This window comes from Gymnoscopelus microlampas (genome assembly GCF_963454915.1).
Source record: "Gymnoscopelus microlampas genome assembly, chromosome: 1".
Lineage (NCBI taxonomy): Eukaryota > Metazoa > Chordata > Actinopteri > Myctophiformes > Myctophidae > Gymnoscopelus > Gymnoscopelus microlampas.
This window is the reverse complement of record NC_139962.1, coordinates 41,958,547-41,980,372: the sequence shown is the minus strand read 5'-3', so window position 1 is coordinate 41,980,372 and position 21,826 is coordinate 41,958,547. Positions and strand designations below refer to the sequence as shown.

Genomic DNA, 21,826 nt, shown 5'->3' with positions numbered 1-21,826 from the left:
GAAATACATCCCTACAGCAAAGGTTCTCATATCCCCTGATAGGACACATCCATGCAGTCATGCATAGAGTGCATGACTGAATGCACTCTTACAGTATATAGTCTTACGGTATATACAGTGTTACATATACAACGTTACTTTTAAAAGTAACTTGTTACGTTACAGGATTACCGCCATTAAAAAGTATTCCGTTACGTTACAGGATACAGGACTACCATCTGAGAAAAGTAACTTGTTTGCATTACCGACGATTAAAACCCCTCTGCGAGGAAGTTTGATAAATATCAAATCAAGAGTCCAGTTGCAGGACCACATTGGAAACAAGTGTTCATTACGCTTTAATGAGTAATCCTGGGTTTAAGTTATATTGTGAAGGACCTCTCTGTCTCCGACATGTCGCACAGGTGCGAGACCAGCCGGCAGCCATGTGTCACACCAGAAGTGATGACCCGTTGAATACTGTATGAATGATTACGCAATCACCACAGGCCGCTGGCCCGGTCACCGATTTCTGTGTAACATGTCTCCACTGACAGAGACGAGCTTGTTCATTGATCAGGAAGCAGCGCAAATGCGTCGGATGGATTTTCCTTTTCCTTTGTGGCAACAAATATAGGTCTTAAATGTAACAAAGTAACGCCATTCATTTGGAAAAGGTAACTAAGTAACCGAGTACTTTAATTACAAAACTAACGCGTTGGGTTACTACGTTACCCATAAAAGTATTCCGTTACACAGTACCGGCGTTATTTCTAACACTGTTACCCCCAACACTGCTTATATACATGTTTTGACATGGGGCACCTGTGGTAAAGTTCATTACCTTCATGTACAGAGTCTGCACCTGCTCCAGGAGCAGGAACAGGAGGTGACACTGAGGCTGGCTCCTGTTTGACTTCCTGTTTACTGGCAGGAACCTCCTCAAACTTAGCGACCTAAAAACAGGATGGACAGATTGATGAAGAAAGAAAGAAGGAATTAAGGAAAGAAAGATATAAATAAGTATAGACGGATGGATGGATGGAGGGATGCAAAGTTTAAAGGCATTGTAGGGAGTTCAGACATAATCAAAGAAAAAAACTGTTGTCAAACACCGCCCCTCCAGCAGTTATTTTCTCCGACCACCAGGGGGTGACGCAGGAGGGACTTTTTAAATGAGTCATGCCCAAAATAGGTTGCCTTATGCGGATACAATTCGCGGAAATGCCCGACCCTACGGTTCTCTGAATTTATATTTTTAAATAGGCTCTTTCATGATAAATTGACCACATATATGAAGCTAAACAACTACATTCTATCCAAACGATTTTTTAAAAGTAAATTATGTGCCTCAAAAAAGAAGTTTGAGAGCGTTTTAAAACCGAAAGTAAAAAGTTGATACGGGCACGGACGCGCACGGACACGCACATGCGTGCGTTAATTTACGACCCGGACATAAACAACATGAATATAAACAGAAGGGAAAATACGGATTTCAGACAGAGGACTGTGTTTCAATGAAGGAAAACACCCCAGCATCATTATATAGTGGCTGATAGAGGGGAGAAAATGCAAAAAAAATATATATACATATTTTTTAAATTTAGGCTTAATGTTCCCTACAATGCCTTTAAGTTACATAACAAAAAAACACAAAGCGCAATACTTGTATTTATTTAAGTAAGTAAATAATGAGTAAATAACAGAATTTAATAGAAAATAACACATAATAGAATATAACAGAGTAGATTAGTTGTATATTAAATAACATTCAGTTGTATTTAGTAGTACTGCAGCTGCATTAGATAACGCTCTCTCTCTCTCTCTTCACCTCCTCACTGCCATCAATACAGTCGAGTCTTTCCTGCAGCTCAGCGAAGGTGTTACACTTCAGACACTCTCCTCCCTCTTCAGGGACGGGGGCCAGAGGCTGTCCCAGTAGGGACTGGGTGGACTGGGACAGAGACTGGGACAAAGTCTGGGAAAGAGACTGGGACAGAGACTGGGACAGAGACTGGGACAGAGTTCCACAGGGCTGGGTCTGGTTCTCTTCTTGAGGTTGGGCCTGTTTGAGAACAAATTAAGCAGTGTTTAGTGCATTGTTCAATTCAAATGAAAATGAGCAAACACCCCACCTCCTAATATCTTTATTCTTTTTTGTCCATGTCCGCCAACTTTTCATTATTGATTTGATAGTATTGATATTTTATTATTGTCCCTTGAATGTTTTTATTTCTACTTTACACTATTGATTCATGAGCATGCATTCGTTCATTTTCTCAACTCAAAGTGTCCTGAACGATGTTACAACATGAAAGTAAATCTGACCACAAAGTTATCGTATTGGAATATAATGTCTATTATGAATGTTTTTGTAACCGTTCACACCTGACTGTGACTGTGTGTTTGTTGTAGGAGCAGAGATGGGATGATTGGTACAAACTCCGGGGGTCCCTCGTTGTCCGTCAGCTCCCTGTCTGACATGGCCGTCCCGTTTGGACCCACATAGATCACCGTGTCGCATGACTGCTCGCTGCTGGAGTATTCGTCAGGGTCACGGCGGAGCAGCGGGACGTCAGAGTCTGTGTCACCGCGGTGATGGAAAGGTCGAAGGTGAGTGGGGCGACGCATGCGTCCTTCCTCGCAGGAACTCTCCCCGCCTGAGGAACTGGAGGTGTATTGCTGAGGAGAGAGGAAGGACGGAAGGAAGGAGACAAGGAGGTTGGAAAGAACGTTGGGGAAACAGGGAAGGAAAGTGCAATGAAGAGTTATGCGCTAAATTCACACCAGTGTGAATAATTTTTTCAAAATGTTAACTCACAACACTGACTTATATTATCTGTAGTATCGGGTTTAGTAATAACATTTTATAAAGCAACAGTGTTTTCTTTCTCCGCAATTTAGTCGTTATACAGTCATAGGACATACAGTAGAGCCTCCGTCTTACTCCTCCCGCCCAACACTCCCTACTGACAGCGGCGCCCCAGCCCGTAGGAGTGCGTACGTGCAATGACAAATATCACCCTCCCGACCCGGCATCTCTCCCCTGAACACGTGCCAATTGTGTTCGTATAGACGCTCGACAAAGCCTGATGCACCACGGTGGATTCGAACCCCCCCGACTCTGTGGTGGTGGGCAGCAACAGAGATGTATTTAGTCAGAATGTGAGCATACCACGCTGACTTTAGTCTTTTTCTTCTTCATGCGGAGGAGGCGTGAGGCCATCTGGATGGTGGACATCGTTTCAGAGAAGTCTCTGGCTGAGGGGGAGATGTGAGCGATCATGGTGGTCCTGCAGTTCATGTTGCCCAGAGACTCTCTCAGCAGCATGGTCAGCTTGCTGTCTCTGAGAACACACATGAAGCACAGCAGTTAGGCGTAAACTACTGAAATATGAGGCTGGTATCGAAGGTGAGCAGTTGTCTTGAAATAATGCACACTTTCTACTATTATTCTGACTGTGTTTGCGTGTGTGTGTGTGTGTGTGTGTGTGTGTGTGTGTGTGTGTGTGTGTGTGTGTGTGTGTGTGTGTGTGTGTGTGTGTGTGTGTGTGTGTGTGTGTGTGTGTGTGTGTGTGTGTGTGTTTGCGCACTGAGGTCTGCAGATTAAGAACCAAAACGTCTCCTCTGTGGACCAGTAACTCACACTGCTGTTTTTAAAAACACAACCTGCAGGCATCGCTCACTCTCTCTCTCTCTCTCTCTCTCTCTCTTTCTCTCTCTCCCCCACACATGCATAATGCATATAATATCCACATGTGTGCAACAGTCACACATACACACTCCTATGGTGTCCTCTACTTTTTCTTCAATATACAGTTCCTCTCCTCTTCATCAGCTTAATGCCACAGGCAATGCAAAACTCTCTCTCTCTCTCTCTCTCTCTCTCTCTTTCTCTCTCCTCATATTCAATTCAATTCAAACTTTAATCCAGACACACAGGGGGTCCATAGAGTACATACAAATATCACACAACAAATAAGTAACAAGACTTAGAGGTTGACTGGTATTTGTTGACTGGTAGTGTTTACGCAGCCTGAACGAGTACCGGAGACAGCTCTCTGGCATGTTAAACCTCAGTTCAGCCAGAAGTAGCTGCAGGTATCATGATGATGCTGTTCATTTACATTTTCATTATGCTTAATGTATGAATATAAATGATGCCGTTTATATTGTTATTTCAACATGCCAAAATCAAGATTGACTGTAAAAGGAGCAGGAAGGGGGGGGGGGGAGGGGGCAGCAAAGTGGGACATGACTCAGAGGATAGAAGGACGAAGGTTTTCAATTCAAACCAGAATATGAGGGACTTTATGCACTGTCATTCTAATAAACGTTGCTGTCGGGCAGAAATCTTGTATCTCCATGTTTAAACTTTTAGTTTTTTGTAAATGAACGGCCTACTTTGTCGTATAAGTAGCGATAAAAGCAAATTTACAAGCTACAAACTCGTGTGAGCTTGTAGATCTTTGTTAAAGTGGTTAAGTGTCATGCACGTGCACACATAGACATCAAAGGGGGCTTGAGACCCTGCCCTTTTGTCTGTCGGTAAAAAGTGCCCTTGTCTCTTCTGACTGTAAACTGTAGAAACCCCTGCGCGCGCCCGTTGGCCTCACACCTGCAGTAAAGCTTACTTAATTGAGCCCCGTGCCGTGCAGTGCTCGCGCAGAATTATAGTTGATTCACAAGCTCACAACGCGTCGCAACGCCAGGCATTGTGAGCTTGTAGATCGGCTATTTTTGGGTGCGCGATACCTCCCGGCAAACGAAGTATATTATACACAATCGAAACCTAACTGAGGGCACAACTGAACGCAGTGAATGCACGCAGAACACGGACCAATTGTTTGAGACAGATTAGGTATGTATGGACAAAAAAAATATATATATAACTGTTAATTTGACAGTTATATATATTGCTGCTTGTATTTTTAGTGACACTATTCACAAATACTGAGTCGGGTTGATAATTACATACCTGGTCTGGAGGATTACCAGTTTCCTTTGATTTTGCGTTTCTAATTTAACACTTTACTTTGATTTCAGTGCCCTAACTCTAGGCATTATACTGCGGCAATATTTGTCACATGTGGGCCGTGAATCATTAAGTCCGGAAGCCAAACAGTTCATGAAGAAGGTGGTTCAAGAGGAACTGATGAAAATGCAGGTAACATTCAAAATTCTTCAATGTCATAGTTGATTTTGCTCAAATTTGTATGCATGTTTTTGTATTGTATTTTTTTGGTGAATAACAAACCACAACTTTTACTTCTAGGACCCGGATGAAGAAGATGTTGAGTCTGTCAAAACTGCCACCGCCGTGATCCCCCAAAAGAAGAGAAAGAGGGAAGAGGAAAATGAGGAGACAAGTGATGGGAAAGCAGATGACACAACTGTATCCCAGGCAAAGAAATCTCGTCTATTAAGCTCTTCTTCAGGTTGGTGATAATGAGTGGTTGTGTATCATTAGGGGTTAGCTTTAAATATACACAGTAAAAACCTCAGTGGCAAAAATCGTATATTTTCTCTGACTTCTTTGACCAAGCTTCTGAAATGGAAAGTGCCGGAAAGAAGACGAGCAAAACATCAGAGTCGAGGCCACGTCGAGATGATGAGGACCAGAATGAGACGGTCAACGGTGAAGACATGGCCGGTGAACGAAGCATGGAGGTGGAAACAAATGAGAGCTCTGATAACCAACAGAAGATCAAAGGGGAAACGGCAAATAAAAGTGGGGTGACGAAGGGCCGTAAAATTGCAGAAAAACATCCTTCCCCATCACAGAAATCCAGTGATGATGGAAAGAAAAATGACGCCATAAAGGGAACTACATCCGACCATGACGGCAGTAGTGTGTCTTCTGGGGAAGATGTCAAAAAAGGTAAATGATATGTAATTGTCGTTTTAGGATCTATTTTGGTATGACTATGCCCTTTCTTCTGCCCAATAACCACTTTCAACCTGGCGTCCATATTCTGGCCATATAGACCAGCATTCTGTGAAAATTTACCAGTTTGCAACGCGGCACATTGTGAGCTTGTAGATAGGCTGGCTATTTGTTTTACAACAAAGTATATATAGGGTTTACGTTTTCTTGTCATTACTAAACCTTTGTTTGGTCCAGTATCAATTAAACTTCAGCAGTTCAGTACTAACATAGCCTGAACAAGTTTGGGTTTCAGCTTTCTGCTCTCGAGGTCGAGCTTATTGTTAATGTCATTAATGGGTGTTCTGCGTTATACACCCGAATGTGACGCTCTTGTTTCACTGGCAATAGTTTTATATTTCAATGTATTTTGGGCTTACACATTTCTTACTGTTTTGTTTTGTGGTATGAAGAGCTGCCTCTGGAGAGAAAAGGGTCAAAGCAGAAGACACCTGAGGAGCTTAAACAGGACTCTGACTCATCATCCTCCTCCTCTCTAGAAGATGACAGCGCCAGTGAAAAGGACAAAAAGGAGACTGTAAAAAAACGAAGGAACGTCAAGTCTAAATCTGAAAAGGTGAGTCTTCAAGCAATACCGCTCACTATGTAATATTGTTGGCCATCTTCAACAAAATATAGTGAGATTTGGAATGTGCAGTAACTTATCATTCATGCTCTCTGTATGAATAATATGCCTCCACTCTCCATTGAAGGAAACTACTTCCAACCACAACAGCAGTGATTCTTCTGAGGAAGATGATGAGGAGAAGGGTAAATATGAAAGCAATTATGTGCTCAACCCATGAAAAATGTATTCCTGCTGAATCTTCAAATGTACTTAATATTAAAAACTCTAGCAAAGCACACATGTATAGACTTTTTTTTATATAAACATCACAACAGGGCAAGGAATTTGATTACAATTGTGATATATTTCACTCCACTCAGCGAGTGAAAACAGTGGCACCAAAAAGGAGCCTGGAAAAAAAGGAAAGAATGTGAAGCCCGAAGCATCAAAGGTGAGCTTTCATATCAAATTAAAAATGTGTAAAATGTATTCTTGATCACCTTTGATATCATAATAAGATAAAATGTATAATGTGCTGTAACTTTGCATGTTTGCTCTGAAATATGTTTTATTACCCATTGTCTCATCAAACATCTGCCATTTTATATTGAGAAACTATTCCCAAAATATTGAGATATCAATAGACATACAGATTGCCAAGTGTTGCAAGACGTGTTCTTTTTGCATGTCTACCTGTTTCTCTTCGACTCCTTGCACAGGACAAACACAAAGCTGTGTTGAGGCTAAAGCACTACATCAAACTCTGTGGTGTGAGGAAGCCGTACAAGAAGCTCCTTGGTAACTGTCGTTCAGTTAAACAAATGGTGGCTATTCTGAGCAAAGAGCTAGAAGAGCTCGGGGTCAAAGGTTAGTGGAGGGGGGTGGGGGGTGTAAACCTCAGGTATGTTGGGCAATAGAGCCTAACACGCATGTGGAGATAACAAAATATGAACTCATTTGACAGCACAAACACACATACTCACATAGATATATAGATGGATAGATAGACACAGAGAAAGAGAGAGAAAAAAAACGGTGCATTATTTATCTGTTATACATTGTAAACGTACCATTCCTTGAACTTGTACCATCGGATCAGCAACTGGTTGGTCTTAAGACTAATGGCATCATTGTCTTTCCTTTGCAGGTCGACCAACTATTGAGAAGTGTAAAAAGGCTCAACGCAAGAGAAAGCGAGCTCAACGCAAGAGAGAGCGAGCTAACGAGGTGGCTGAACTTGATGTCAGCAACATTATCGTCACTCCAGGTGGATATTGGTTGTTTTTGAAAACCTTTGGGGTGGTGTCCACCCTTGGATAACATTTGTTTGTCTCATTAAGTTGCACAGTTTTGTCCCCTACTGGAGGCTTCAGTAGCCCTGGGCGGCAAGAAGTTCTGATACAGGTTATGTCTTTTCCCTGACGGAAGAACACTTTTTGGACATGGCAACAGGGGACAAGATGAACCAATGCATGTACAAATAACTGATACAGAAGTTTTCTATTGATCACTGATTGACCACAAATCAATGCAATCAAGCTCATGAAAGCGACAGGCCAGGAAGGTGTGATTTCATACTGTAATGCTGTGTTGTGGCTCATTTATGAAGCAGACATACAGTATAACCATGCTGGGCCAATCAATGTCTGTCATGGATTCTTGCATAATATATGTTATAGACAATTGACGTCGTTGTTGACTTAACGTCACAAGCTGCAGCTGGTTATATGAAGTCTGAAATGCATATTGAAGCCATGCTGTTTGTTGATCCCGAGATCCATATAATTTCCTAGTTATTCAGCAACCTTAGATGTCACGTAGAACATCTACAAATAGCTTCAATGATTTATTTAAATATTCTGATCCAAAGGACTGGGATAAATGGCACCAAATATTTGACACCTATGACGTGCTTCCTTGTTCCTAGTTCAACTCTTCAATGTCTTTTAGTGCATAGAATGCACTGGAAAATGCTAATGACCACGTTTCTGCGGGGGGAAAATACATTTACTCCACTTTGCCTGTCAACAATATGGCATTCACTTTAAAAGTAGTTTTTCTACTTGTAGAGGTTTGTTTTGATTCAACACTGTTTTCAAATAGCAGCAACATAGGTTCGTGCCTGTTGGTTCTGTAGTCTAAACTAGAAAAATGTGGGCAGGTAGCTCATTGTGGGCCAGAAATAAGACGCTGTGCTCATGATTTGAGGCATTTTGTTCAAAACGGGCCACTCCTGCACACTTTGGAAGCCAATCTTAGCCAATGAGGATGGAGGATGGTATTTGAAAAATCGGGCAGACCTATCTTGATCACATAACTATAGAGATAATGGCCCTCATTTATCAACGCAGCGTATAAACCGGCGTATATTTTTCCATATATTCGGCCGTACACCAACGTCGAAGTCACATTTATCAACGAATCCTACACAGCCGATCCGAGCGTACATTTGTTCCCAGCCTTGATAAATCTCACGTCTGAAAACGAGCGTCATTTAAATAACACGCCCTTAAATATTCTTGAAACACCCAAATTTTACGACATGAAGAACCAGAATACGACCAAAGAAAGAGTTTAGCCGGCTCGCCTCGCTGCCTGTCAAGTCACACACACACACACACACACAGGCACGCACACACACACAGGCACGCACGCACACATGCACACGCCTCTCACTCGCTCGCTCGCGCGCGCGCCCAACTGTGTCTTTCATAATCCATTACGGTATAATTTTTGTCAGTCACGTAGGCTTGCAGCCTACATGAATGACATTATGATACCAATTACATCGCCATGAATGTAATACTTTTGTATTTTTATTTACCCCATACCGAGCGTTCAAGTTACACTAAAGCAGTCAGGCTATATTCCCCATGAGACTCGGGCGGTCTGTAGACTGCATTGATCCCGTGCCCGCCACCCACGTTATAAGAGATTGGAGCGTCAGGTTTATATCCTTAACCCAGCCAGGTAGCCTATATAACTCTCTATGACATAACTCCATACGACAAGCTACTGTAACTTTGTAGACCTCACTATCCATGAAAAGATGGTCGGGAGTCCCGACCGCGGGACTCCCGACGCAAAAGCGCTCGTAGATTTTGAAAATAGCAGATCTACAAGCTCACAACGCGTCGCGATGCGACGCTGGCTTGTGAGCTTGTAGATTTGCTATTTTCAATGCAGCCAGATCTACAATCTTATCTGAATGACTGTTAAAGCAGTTTGTTTAAATTACTTTATAAAATGTAATATTTTCACAGGGATTATTTATTAGTGTAGATATACAGATTTATGAGTGGAGTATGTGTCCAGATGCCTGTCAGACAGTCAGACAATGTTGCTCCACAGGTCTAGAATGGAATAAACGGGTGCAGCCAACGTCAACAACTGGTCTCGACCAGACGTGAGATCTCAGCGTACCATAGGATGAAGCCCACGTCAGGATATATTGATAAATGCCGAAAGGTGCGGTGATCTCGCCGTACGGCCATTATTTGGGCTGCACCGCGTTGATAAATGAGGGCCAATGTGTGTGATGTTTGGACAAAATCTGTCAAAAAAGTTATCAAATGAATATGAAATATCTAAACACTGAATCAAGCAACTAAGCTCACAGCATGTTGCTGAGCTTGTAGAGCTACTTTTGCGTAAAACTTACGTATGACAAAATATAAAATAGGGAATTAACTGATGAAAAAAATATATTTTTTAAATCAAATATACGTATAAAAGGTTTCTGCCCAACAGCAATGATATGAAGGATTTGTTCTGTCTCTTCAAGGTTGACTGATAAAAGAAGTACGTGTTGGTGTGTGCTGTGTTTTCTAAACGGTATGAACAAGGAAACTGTTATAATAAATCACAATCTTCTCCTCCAGGTCGACCTGAACGGGCAGCATCAGCATGGCAGAAAAAGCATGTTCCTCAATCGGATTCGTATACACGCACCGTGAAATCCAGCTCTGATAGTGATGGGGACGGTCAGACGGCCAGAGGAGGCAGGAGAACAGACTGGAGCAATCTGCAGGGCATCATAAGTGATGGCGGAGACAGTGATTGACAGGCACAGCGGTTATTTAAAAGTGTTGACAGGCCACACAGCTGTTCTTTGTGTGAAGTTTGTTTTTGGCCTAAGCAGTTGTTTAGTTAGAGGGATCAAATCCATACTTATGTACAGTATAATGGGATTGTTGTTTGGTCGAGAGCAGTTATTTATTTTAAAGTATTGACAGGCCACACAGCTGTTCTTTGTGTAAAGTTTGTTTTTGGTCTAAGCAGTTGTTTTGAGGGATCAAATCCATACGTATGTACAGTATAATGGGATTGTTGTTTGGTCGATGTATTCCTTTACATTTGTATATCTTATCTTTGTTGAAGCAGGCGAGGAGGTTCCAAATGTAATGATTATTATAATAAACATTCATGTTTGTATACAAGATAAAGCCTCATTGTCATTTGTGAAAATCACATGGAATACTAATTATTTATTATCATTAATAATTTGATTATTAATTTAAATCAAATTAATGGAATAAATTTGCCAAAACTGTTTCATATAGTGAAGAAATACATGAAACTGTATAGAAATGTCTAACCGAACAATGTGATGCAGAATTTAAACCTATTCAGACATTAGAAATTGAGGTCTTGTGATATTATGAAAAATGTCATCATCAGAGTTTCATTACTTGTGTCTGTAGGTTGTATTCATATTGAACCAATGAAAAGTATTAACAAGAGCTTGATTACACTGGATCCATTGGAACACAGGTTCACAGTTTTGGACATACAGTACAAGGTTTCCATTGATTATCTTCATAGTGATTATTGCATCGACTGCTTAATTGATATCGTTTTAAATAAATTGATTCGTCTGTGTGTGTGTGTGTGTGTGTGTGTGTGTGTGTGTGTGTGTGTCCACACATGTCTTTGTTTAGATTTAGAGCATTAGGCAGCAGGGTATTTTGCAATGTAAATCTAAGGGCTGGTGATTAAATTAACCAAGCACAGAACACAGTTACATAGCCTCGAGGAGAGAGAGAGAGAGAGAGAGACAAAGAGAGAAAAAAAGAAAAAGAAAAAGAGTAAGAGGAGCGGAGATAAATAGTTGAAGAGTTTCTTGTGAGACAGAACTAAGAGTAAAATTAGGACTATTCGAGAATAGTCTATCTAAAACGTGACGTCATCCCATTGAAAGTAATTGCGAAAACCTCACAAGATGGCGCCACCTGTCCATTGAACTCAATGGACGGATCGCTCATTCTTGATAGTCTGTATAGATATAACCTCTCCTCTCAATTCAGCACCTCTCATGCACTGCACTGCACAACGCACACGCACACACACACACACACACACACACACACACACACACACTGTCCATACTTACTTATAGGGAATGTGTTTGCTGCCGTTGACCAAAGCGAGGATCACATTGCCGAGGGCAGAGAGAGACAGACAGAGAGGGGCGGAGCTCTCACTGCTCAGCCCATCTCCTCCAACTCCTCCCACAGCCTTCACATCACAGCTGCCCAGATCCAACAGGTGGAGGCGGCTACGACCTCCAGACACTATGGAGGGAGAGAGGTGGAGGAAGATATGGATGGAAGGATGGGGGTGAAGGAAGAGAGAGAGAGAAGAGAGAGGTGGAGGAAGATATGGATGGATGGATGGGGGGTGAAAGAATAGAGAGAGAAGAGAAGGTTGAAGCAAGATATGGATGGAAAGATGGGGGTGAAGGAAGAGAGAGAGAGAGAGAGAAGAGAGAGGTGGAGGAAGATATGGATGGAAGGATGGGGGGTGAAGGAAGAGAGAGAGAAGAGAGAGGTAGAGGAAGATATGGATAGAAGGATGGGGTGAAGGAAGAGAGAGAGAAGAGGGGGTCCTCAGCAAAATGTGTCAATATAGCTTCAAACATTTGTTTAACCACTTTAACTCTATCTAGAAGATTTGGAAAAACGTGGAATATTTTTGAAACATTTTAACAACACAAATCTTGTATGGGGGTTCCTGGCACAAGATACTATATTTCCCGACGGAGGTCCGCGGCCTAAGTATTACATATCAATTTTGGGGTTCCTTGTCATGAAAACCTTTCAGAACCATGGCTCTATAGTAGCTGTAGTTTCAGTTACAGTAGCTATTATTAGTGATACCAGTTAGATAGTTGGTAGTAACGTACTGCCTCCTTTCCCGCTCTTCTCCATACGGTACTGGTAGATGTGGAGTGTAAATAACATGTGTGAGTTCCTGTGTTCTTCCTGGCTGGTGTTGGCCCGTTGGTTGCTGTGTCGAGCAGCCAGAGCTGCATCCAGGAACCATGCAGCTTTCTCTGCGGTCGGAGCCCGAAGTTCTGACTGGTTCTGGAGCTAAAACATAGAGTGAAAAAATGTCACATCCCGGCTGCTGCCGTTTCTCTCCGTCTCTATTAAATTAGTGTCATTAAATGCAGTTTTGTGTTGCAATCAGTTGCAGCTATTTATGCCATACTCACACAGACATACATACAGTACATACAAACACACAAAGTCTGATATGGAAGCACTGGCAGAGCTTAAAAAGCTTTGTGTGTGTGTGTGTGTGTGTGTGTGTGTGGGGGGGGGGGGGGGGGGGCTCTGTGGGATTTTCTAATTGTTCTTCAGGGTAACAGAGCTGTTTAACAGATTATCACATATTGATGAAAGGTGTATTGATCAGTAAGAACGTTCGATTCAAGAAAAGCATTTTGAATGTGCCTGTTTGTGAGACAAAGACAACGTTAGTCACGTCAGATTAGTTGAGGATTACACAGATGTGCTTCACTCACACTCACTATAATCCTATAAACATGCAACCACTGCCACCATCACGCGCACGCGCGCACACACACACACACACACACACACACACACACACACACACACACACACACACACACACACACACACACACACACACACACACACACACACACACACACACACACACACTCATCACCTGTCTGTCATATAATCAATCGTGATGTTCTTTTTCCAGAAATGAGCACATTTCATAGACCCTCTCAGTGAACGTCATGTGATAAGCAAAAACCCAAACATTTTAAGGAGTTTATAAAACCCCCCGGACTGATTTTTTGGGACCCAAAAACATGTCCGGGTAAAAAGAGGACATACAGTATGGTCACCCCACTATTATCATTACAGCGTCTGTCTACACTCGACAGTATGGGAGAGAATTTCAATTCGCACTATTCAGTAAAATAAACCCCACATAATTACTGCTCCAAAACGATTGCTGCAGGGTCCTAGCGGCTAGCACAGAGGATATTTTGGAACGTAACATAAATTGTATGTATTAACTTCATAAATTAATAGATAAAGAAAAACATTTCCGGTACATTGCCAGTGCCTGTGTCCTTTTAGACAGTCGCGACTAAAAATATAGTTTGGAGAAGCTGTCAATAAAACACATTCTTTGAGAAAAATATACCAGTGAAGTAAGTCATATCAAAAATATCTTTGCTTAATGGAAAAGGTTACACAGTATGACTTTAATGATGTTGTCTGTAGGCTATAGCCACCCTACAAAATACCCACCCAATATACCCATCCCACAACATCCTGTGTGGCCAATTGTTGGTCCCGGTGTAAAAAGATGTGTGGCTCGCCACACATACATATGCACTTTGGTGTCATGCGCAATTGCGTTTGGTCATGCATGCACGCAGTATAGGTTATGTCCTCAGTTCTGTAACCCCCAATTCATATTCAAGCTCCCCCTCAGCACTCCCAATACAAATGTGCGCATACCTGCATGCCACAGATGGGGTCCTCGCACAGATAGACTCCAGGTGACTGTCCGTCCTGTAAGCTGCCTGTCGCCACTTCGGACAACAGATCAGACAAATTCTCCTCCTTGCCCCATACCTAGACATGAGCGCATGCACGCACGCACGCACGCACGCACGCACGCACGCACGCACGCACGCACGCACCCACGCACGCACGCACGCACGCACACGCACACACACACACACACACACACACACACACACAAATTGAGTGTAAAATATATGACAAATGTTAGGAAGTCACAACTTGCTCCATGAAGAGGAGATTTTAAGTTTTTATCAACATTGGTGTAGCAATAAATCCTCTACATGGAGCTGTTTTTGAGTCAAGTTTATACAATATTAATGTCCTTTTCAAGTTTCAAGTTTATTTAGCCACTTCTAGCACCTCACAAGGAAAGGTTCTGTATATTTATTCTCATTATGTTTTTTACACTGACCTCCACAGCAGAGATGCGAACAGAAAATCGAGCTCCTGTCTTCTCTTTCCTCTCATTGATGAGTTTAAACAGCCAGGAGATGGAACAGGGGATTATACCCAGAGTCTGCAGAGACGCATCTTGACCTATCATAGTGTAGGACTTACCTGGAAGACAGAGAGACAGACACACAGATAGACACACAGATAGACATACAGACAGACAGACAGACAGACAGACAGACAGACAGACAGACAGACAGACAGACAGACAGACAGACAGACAGACAGACAAACAAAGAGTGGAGACAGAGACAGAGACAGGTAGAGGGAGACAGAGACATAGATGGACAGACAGTAACACACATGAGTTATTGTCATCAAAAGGTGTACTGTGAGTATTTCAAGCTGAGGCCAGGCTTGTATGAAAGTGTCTCTTTTAGTGTAGCGGGTGGCAGTGGTGCAGGAGGTAGAGCGGTTGGGAACTAGATGGTGATGTGTTCGTCTGCAGACACCAAATTGAAGTCTGTACAGAACCATGAACGCATTCTCTTTCTGGGGACCATTGTTGGCTACACAGATGCACACAGTATAATCAGGCCTTAACTGCTCCCGGTGAGCATGTTGTTGCTTTGCCCGGTTGCCTCCACCATTTGTGAGTGAATGTAAGTGTAAATGGGTGAATTTAACGTACATTGTATTGCAGGCTAGTGCACACACGCACGGGTGATAAGAAGCGGCCTGCTTGCTCCTCATGCATTGAAGGAGGCATGAGCTTCAGCTTGGGCTCTCCCTAGGCTGGCAGAGGGTAGGTAGTGCCCAGGATTACATAGGCAATTGGCACTGGGTGAAAAAATGTGGGTTACAAAATCGTGGGATAAAAATTATTTAAAAAAAAAAGTGCACACACGCACGTGTGTGTCTGTCTGTTTGTGTGTGTGTGTGTGTGTGTGTGTGTGTCCATGATTGAGTCTGTGTCGGTCCGTGTCCGTGTCCGTGTCCGTGTCCGTGTCCGTGTCCGTGTCCGTGTGTGTGTGTGTGTGTGTGTGTGTGTGTGTGTGTGTGTGTGTGTGTATCTGTCCAGACAATGTGCGGTGACCCTTGTTAAGTCTGTATGAAAACCAACTTCTGAGAGAAGGATTAGAGAGAGAGAGAGAGAGAGAGAGAGAGAGAGAGAGAGAGAGAGAGAGAGAGAGAGAGAGAGAGAGAGAGAGAAAAGGGAAAAAGAGAAATAGAGATATAGAGAAATAGAGAGAAAGAAAGAAAGAAAGAAAGAAAGAAAGAAAGAGGGATAGCTGAAAGGGATAGAGAGAGAGAGGGAGAGGAAGAGAAAGTAGAATGGGATGCCTTCAGTTGACACTAATCCTCTCTCTGATAGTTCAGGGCCAATGGAGAGTCATTCAAGAGTGTACACACACACACACACACACACACACACACACACACACACACACACACACACACACACACACACACACACACACACACACACACACACACACACACACACACACACACACACACACACACACACACACAAATACAAACACTGTAAAAATGGCTTGCACTTGGACATGGATTTCTTGACCTGTGTGTGTGTGTGTGTGTGTGTGTGTGTGTGTGTGTGTGTGTGTGTGTGTGTGTGTGTGTGTGTGTGTGTGTGTGTGTGTGTGTGTGTGTGTGTGTGTGTGTGTGTGTGTGTGTGTGTGTGTGTGTGTGTGTGTGTGTTACCCAGCTTGCTGTGTCCAAAGCAGAACAAACAACCATCAGCTCCATTGACCACTGACTGAATCACCTCAGCAACGGTTCCTGCGCACACCTCCGCCTAGACAGGAAGAAGGAGAGATAAGAGAGAGAGAGAGAGAGAGAGAGAGAGAGAGAGAGAGAGAGAGAGAGAGAGAGAGAGAGAGGGGGGGAGAGAGGGAGAGGGGAAGGGATTACAGTAAACCATTTCCGGACCAGGTTGACTAGCCTGCTGGTTTAATTGTTCTGGCATGTTCATGTTGACTATGACTCACCAAAGCAGAGTACAGCAGTTCATCCAAAGTCATTGCTTTCCATTAATTTCAGTACGATCAAGTTATTCTGTCGTTGCGTTTGAATGCATTTTAAAGTGCAGATTGATTTGAAATAGTCCATAGAAACTAGTCCCTGGAGAAAATACAAATTTACAAATAAAATGTGAATATCCATAACTTATTGAACTCGCAATTGAGGAAGATGAATTCTACCCTGGATAACAATTCCCTTCCCGTCTATGATAATGTTAATGTTGGGCAGTAGCCTTGTATAAGACATACAAGAAATTACATACAGGAAATGTGAAAAAAATCAAATGTAGTTATTATTTAGTCACATGCTCTAGTTAATACTTTTCATTGGTTCAATATTCATAAAAACCACAGACACACTTTCAATTTCACTTACAAAATGTTTTGGAAATAGCGAAAATAGACGAAGTAGGGCATTCATTTACGAAAAACATAAAAAGTTTAAATATTGGGATACAAGGTTTCTGCTCGACGGTGATGATAAGCTAGTGAAGAGCCTGTTCAAACACAGGCACAGACTCATCCCTCCTCAGCACACCACAAAGCCACTTGGCCTTTGTGGTGCTTTGGTCCTTTGTGCCAGTAGCCCTCATGCTCCACAACCAAGCTTGTCCCCATATGAGAACTGAAGACCTACAGTACACTGTCTGTTACTGATTATCCACTTTTGACGGCTGAATCCGGCATGGACCCTGGCACACTTGTATGGGCATAAAAGGGAAACAGATAGACAGACAGACAGACGGGTACAGTGGGTATTGCATTACTGGGTGGGTTATGCAATTCCAACTTGCATCGTTCCCGGCTTGCATCGTTCCCAAGTAAGCAGTGGCACCGTCTCGTTTTTTATAATTTTATGTTAAATACAAATAACTTAAATCGATTTTGTTGAAGGTGTGGTGATGATTTTCATAGTTGTAATTTTTGTTTAATTGATCTGAGTGTTTTAGTATACTGCTGTGTAAATTTGGTGGCTGGTCTCTCTACCTGTGATGCATCATGGGGAAATGCAGCATCAAAGGCAAACATCTTCGGAGGGACCTGATTGGCTCCTGCTCTCTTCTGGGAGGCGGTTCCTGGTGTGTGATTGACTGAGGGGTCCATGATGGTGACCTGTTTCTTTCTGGAGTCCACTTTGAGGAAGGAACTGGATGGAGATGCATCAGACTGGGGCACTGGACACACACGCACCATCACCTTTACCTACACACACACACACACACACACACACACACACACACACACACACACACACACACACACACACACACACACACACACACACACACACACACACACACACACACACACACACACACAAATCAGAAAGTGAATTTAGATTAAATCAGAAGTCATATCACTTAATATCTTTATATTGATTTGAAACCAGTGATGTTGTAGTGATGAATGTGCGTGCGTGCGTGCGTGCGTGCGTGCGTGCGTGCGTGCGTGCGTGCGTGCGTGCGTGCGTGCGTGCGTGCGTGTGTGCGTGCATGCCTTCTAAACCTTTATATTGATGTATGCACAATAAAATAGAATATAATGAATTAATGTAGAATAGATCTAGAATAGATTTAAATGCATTTGTTCATGTCTCCAGAGGAATGGGCGTTAGAATCTGCTATTTGTTTCGAAAAGCGTCATATGAAAAAGCTTTAATCCAAGCTACCCTCACCAACATGTATATATGACAATTTCTAACAGCCAGTTTTTCCAAGTTGCAATGTGACATAGCTCTGTTTACACAATGATGTACCCCCTCCTACTGTATACAGTATACCCAGTTTGTTGTATTATGTATTGTATGTATTACTTTGACAATGTAAACATATGTTTTCTCATGGCAATAAAGCTCAATTGAATTGAATTGAATTGAATTGAATTGAATTGAATTGAATTGAATTGAATTGAATTGAATTGAATTGAATTGAATTGAATTGAATTGAATTGAATTGAATTGAATTGAATTGAATTGGATTGGATTGAGAGCCAGGAGAATTCCCGGAGGACCGGTCTATCGGTGGGCCAGTTGAAGGCTGTGGCTAGCCCTCCATCACTTAGTTAAGCCTCCGTTTACTTGTAAGTGTTTATGTAGGAGAGAGAAAGCATGCCATGGATTGATATGAGTAAAACAGATTTGGGAAGGGCCCATTCACTGAACCTTTTCAGAGGCCTAGCCATCTTTGGTAACTCTACCACTAGAAAGGTTTAGGCTACGTTGTACTTGATTTGATAGGCAAGCTGTGACAACAACCTTGGATCAGCTGTGTGAGAGAGGCTCTGCACAATTACACATTATAGAGGAGTCTGTTAACCCAGTTAAGGAATTAATTGATGCTGAAATGTGGGCCTATATTGTGACCACATGTGATTAGTAATAACATTAGATGAGCCACTTCTATTTCCATGAGCGAAATGGGCTGGTCAGGGCTTGCTCGCTTGCTTGCTCAAACACACACACGCACACGCACACACGTTCACAGTAGACTTTCGTCTCATTGCATCATCAAGTGACCATAAACCATGTTTGACATTCAGCTAAGTCATTCTAATGTGTGTGTGTGTGTGTGTGTGTGTGTGTGTGTGTGTGTGTGTGTGTGTGTGTGTGTGTGTGTGTGTGTGTGTGTGTGTGTGTGTGTGTGTGTGTGTGTGTGTGTGTGTGTGTGCGCGCGTACGTGCGTGTGTTGACCTGACAGTTACTCTTTTTAACCTGGTTTCAAAGGGTTGCCAGGGTTACACTTTTATTGTATTCAGGTGGCATTTGGATGTATCACACTCACACACATACACACACACACACACACACACACACACACACACACACACACACACACACACACACACACACACACACACACACACACACACACACACACACACACACACACACACACACACACACACACACACACCTCCAGTCCTAGCCTCGCTGACCTCAATAAAAGAGCCCATCACATAAGTAAGAGCCTGAGGGGGAAGGATTTTAGAGTTACGCACTTTATGAGGCGTAACTCATAAAGTCCTCCCCACTGAGACTCCATTTCCTCTTTATGTCTGAGAGGTGTGTGTGTGTGTGTGTGTGTGTGTGTGTGTGTGTGTGTGTGCGTGCGTGCGTGCGTGCGTGCGTGCGTGCGTGCGTGCGTGCGTGCGTGCGTGCGTGCGTGCGTGCGTGCGTGCGTGCGTGTGTGTGTGTGTGTGTGTGTGCGTGCATGTGCATGTGTGTGTGTGTATGCGCGTGTGTGTGATGTCAGGAGATTGTAATGGGGGCATTCACTTCCTCTGTCTTAAAACAACTTTATTGCTGTGACGCCGCATGACATCACAGAATGACATCATAGCTCTACAATAAAAACAACAGACTCATGAACGTGTGTTAGAGCACAGGGAACTGGTTGTCAATGTGGGGTTTGGGGGAGCACCAGCGGTCCAAATGGATCTGCACAGGTCTGAACAAATGGAACCAAATGGACCCTTTTGGTTCCACCTCCAGAGTTAAATAAGCACTGAGGATTTTATAGTGCAGATTGGGGTTCCAATACAGTGGTTCAACCTTTTTAATTTCAAGGATCCCCAGTTTGATTTATAGGCCTATATATGTTTTTCTTCTCTGGGTACCCAATCGGGGTCATCCCCGGGTTCCATGTTCCCCGCTTAGCAAAGGGGTACTGTATAAGGTTAGAGTTGTAAGCGGGGAATATACAGTAGAACCCGGGGAATGCGCTCTTGATGGAGCAAATGGATCCATTGTACACTCTGTAAGGGTCAATTGTGCACTCAATGCAGAGAAACAGTGTGTTAATACAGTTCAGTACTAAACACAAACACCTGAGTTCAACTTGAACTGAATTCACATTTCAAGCTTTCAAGTGTGTGTGTGTGTGTGTGTGTGTGTGTGTGTGTGTGTGTGTGTGTGTGTGTGTGTGTGTGTGTGTGTGTGTGTGTGTGTGTGTGTGTGTGTGTGTGTGTGTGTGTGTGTGTGCGTGCGTGCGTGCGTGCGTGCGTGCGTGCGTGCGTGCGTGCGTGTGCATTGGTGCGTTTGTGCGTGTGTGCAGGCGCGCGGGAAGTACTTAATAGCCAGGGGGGCTGAGCGTCGGGGGGAATCCGCTTGACGCATGCGCGCCCGGCGATTTTTTTGCGGGTTCGGGTCGAAAAATGTGCGGGTTTGGGTGGGTTTTGGCACTTTTTTTCCTTTACTTTATTTCGGTTTTAGGGTTAGGGTTAGGTTAGGGTTACGTTATTTAATTCTCGTTATCATAAATAAAATAAAAAATAAAAATAAAAATAAATCCCTTCCCATCACCAGGGGGGCTGCAGCCCCTGTAGCCCCCCCCTTCCCGCGCCACTGCGTGTGTGTGTGTGTGTGTGCGTACATGCATGCGCGGTTGCGCCCACTGCATTCCTGTTATTATAGTCTACAGTATTCTCAAGAGATTCTTGGCATAGTTCCAATGCTGAATCAATACATGAGATTCACATTGTCGATAGCACACAAGCACACACACACGCACACACACACGCACGCACGCACGCACGCACGCACGCACGCACGCACGCACGCACGCACGCACGCACGCACGCACAAACACGCACGCACGCACGCACGCACGCACGCACGCACGCACGCACGCACGCACGCACACACACACACACACACACACACACACACACACACACACACACACACACACACACACACTACAGTACACACTAGTTAAACTGAGAAAAAAGAAGGCAGGGCTGATATACAGTAGGGAGGAGTGATAAATAGAGAGAGAGACAGAGAAAGAGAGGAGATAGAAAGAGAGAGAAGAGAGAGAAACAGTTCTCAGTCTCACACATTCTCTCTCCTTGTCTTCTTCCATAACTCTCTCCCTTTATCACTCCAGACATACAGTACAGACTTAATCGATAAGTCAATACAATTATTGATTAATAATCAATCCCTACTTGAGCATGTCATTATAGGCAAAAATTCTCAAAAGATTAAAAAAATAGTGAAAATAGCCGATCTACAAGTTTTTTTTTGCATGACACTGTTCAGCAGCAAAGTATA

The 21,826-nt window shown here is 43.1% G+C and overlaps 2 protein-coding genes across 2 annotated transcripts in view; one reads left to right on the top strand and one right to left on the bottom strand.

Moving 5' to 3' along the window:
• The window catches only part of kif26ba (kinesin family member 26Ba), a 114,997-nt gene that overhangs the window by 18,042 nt on the left and 75,129 nt on the right, over positions 1-21,826 (bottom strand). The window contains exons 6-15 of the mRNA XM_084043073.1: positions 17,761-17,976; positions 16,454-16,547; positions 14,745-14,890; positions 14,264-14,380; positions 12,658-12,844; positions 11,866-12,046; positions 3,155-3,326; positions 2,368-2,661; positions 1,811-2,044; positions 824-935 (exon numbers count right to left, since the gene is read on the bottom strand). Of these exons, the coding sequence (XP_083899199.1) occupies positions 824-935; positions 1,811-2,044; positions 2,368-2,661; positions 3,155-3,326; positions 11,866-12,046; positions 12,658-12,844; positions 14,264-14,380; positions 14,745-14,890; positions 16,454-16,547; positions 17,761-17,976 (1,753 nt within the window). The remainder of the gene's footprint in view (positions 1-823; positions 936-1,810; positions 2,045-2,367; positions 2,662-3,154; positions 3,327-11,865; positions 12,047-12,657; positions 12,845-14,263; positions 14,381-14,744; positions 14,891-16,453; positions 16,548-17,760; positions 17,977-21,826) is intronic.
• LOC311035108 (uncharacterized protein) lies at positions 5,070-10,899 on the top strand. The gene is made up of 9 exons (XM_084043188.1): positions 5,070-5,146; positions 5,255-5,417; positions 5,525-5,860; positions 6,319-6,482; positions 6,619-6,676; positions 6,854-6,924; positions 7,193-7,340; positions 7,621-7,740; positions 10,355-10,899. The coding sequence occupies exons 1-9, from the start codon at positions 5,108-5,110 to the stop codon at positions 10,534-10,536; spliced, it is 1,281 nt and encodes a 426-aa protein (XP_083899314.1). The 5' UTR covers positions 5,070-5,107; the 3' UTR covers positions 10,537-10,899.

Bases quoted from the DNA above. Each gene is read 5' to 3' on its own strand.
- LOC311035108 (XM_084043188.1), top strand. From the start codon at position 5,108: ATGAAGAAGGTGGTTCAAGAGGAACTGATGAAAATGCAG. The intron at 5,418-5,524 runs GTTGGTGATAAT...TCTTTGACCAAG, and splicing joins TCTATTAAGCTCTTCTTCAG to CTTCTGAAATGGAAAGTGCC. The intron at 7,741-10,354 runs GTGGATATTGGT...CTTCTCCTCCAG, and splicing joins CAACATTATCGTCACTCCAG to GTCGACCTGAACGGGCAGCA.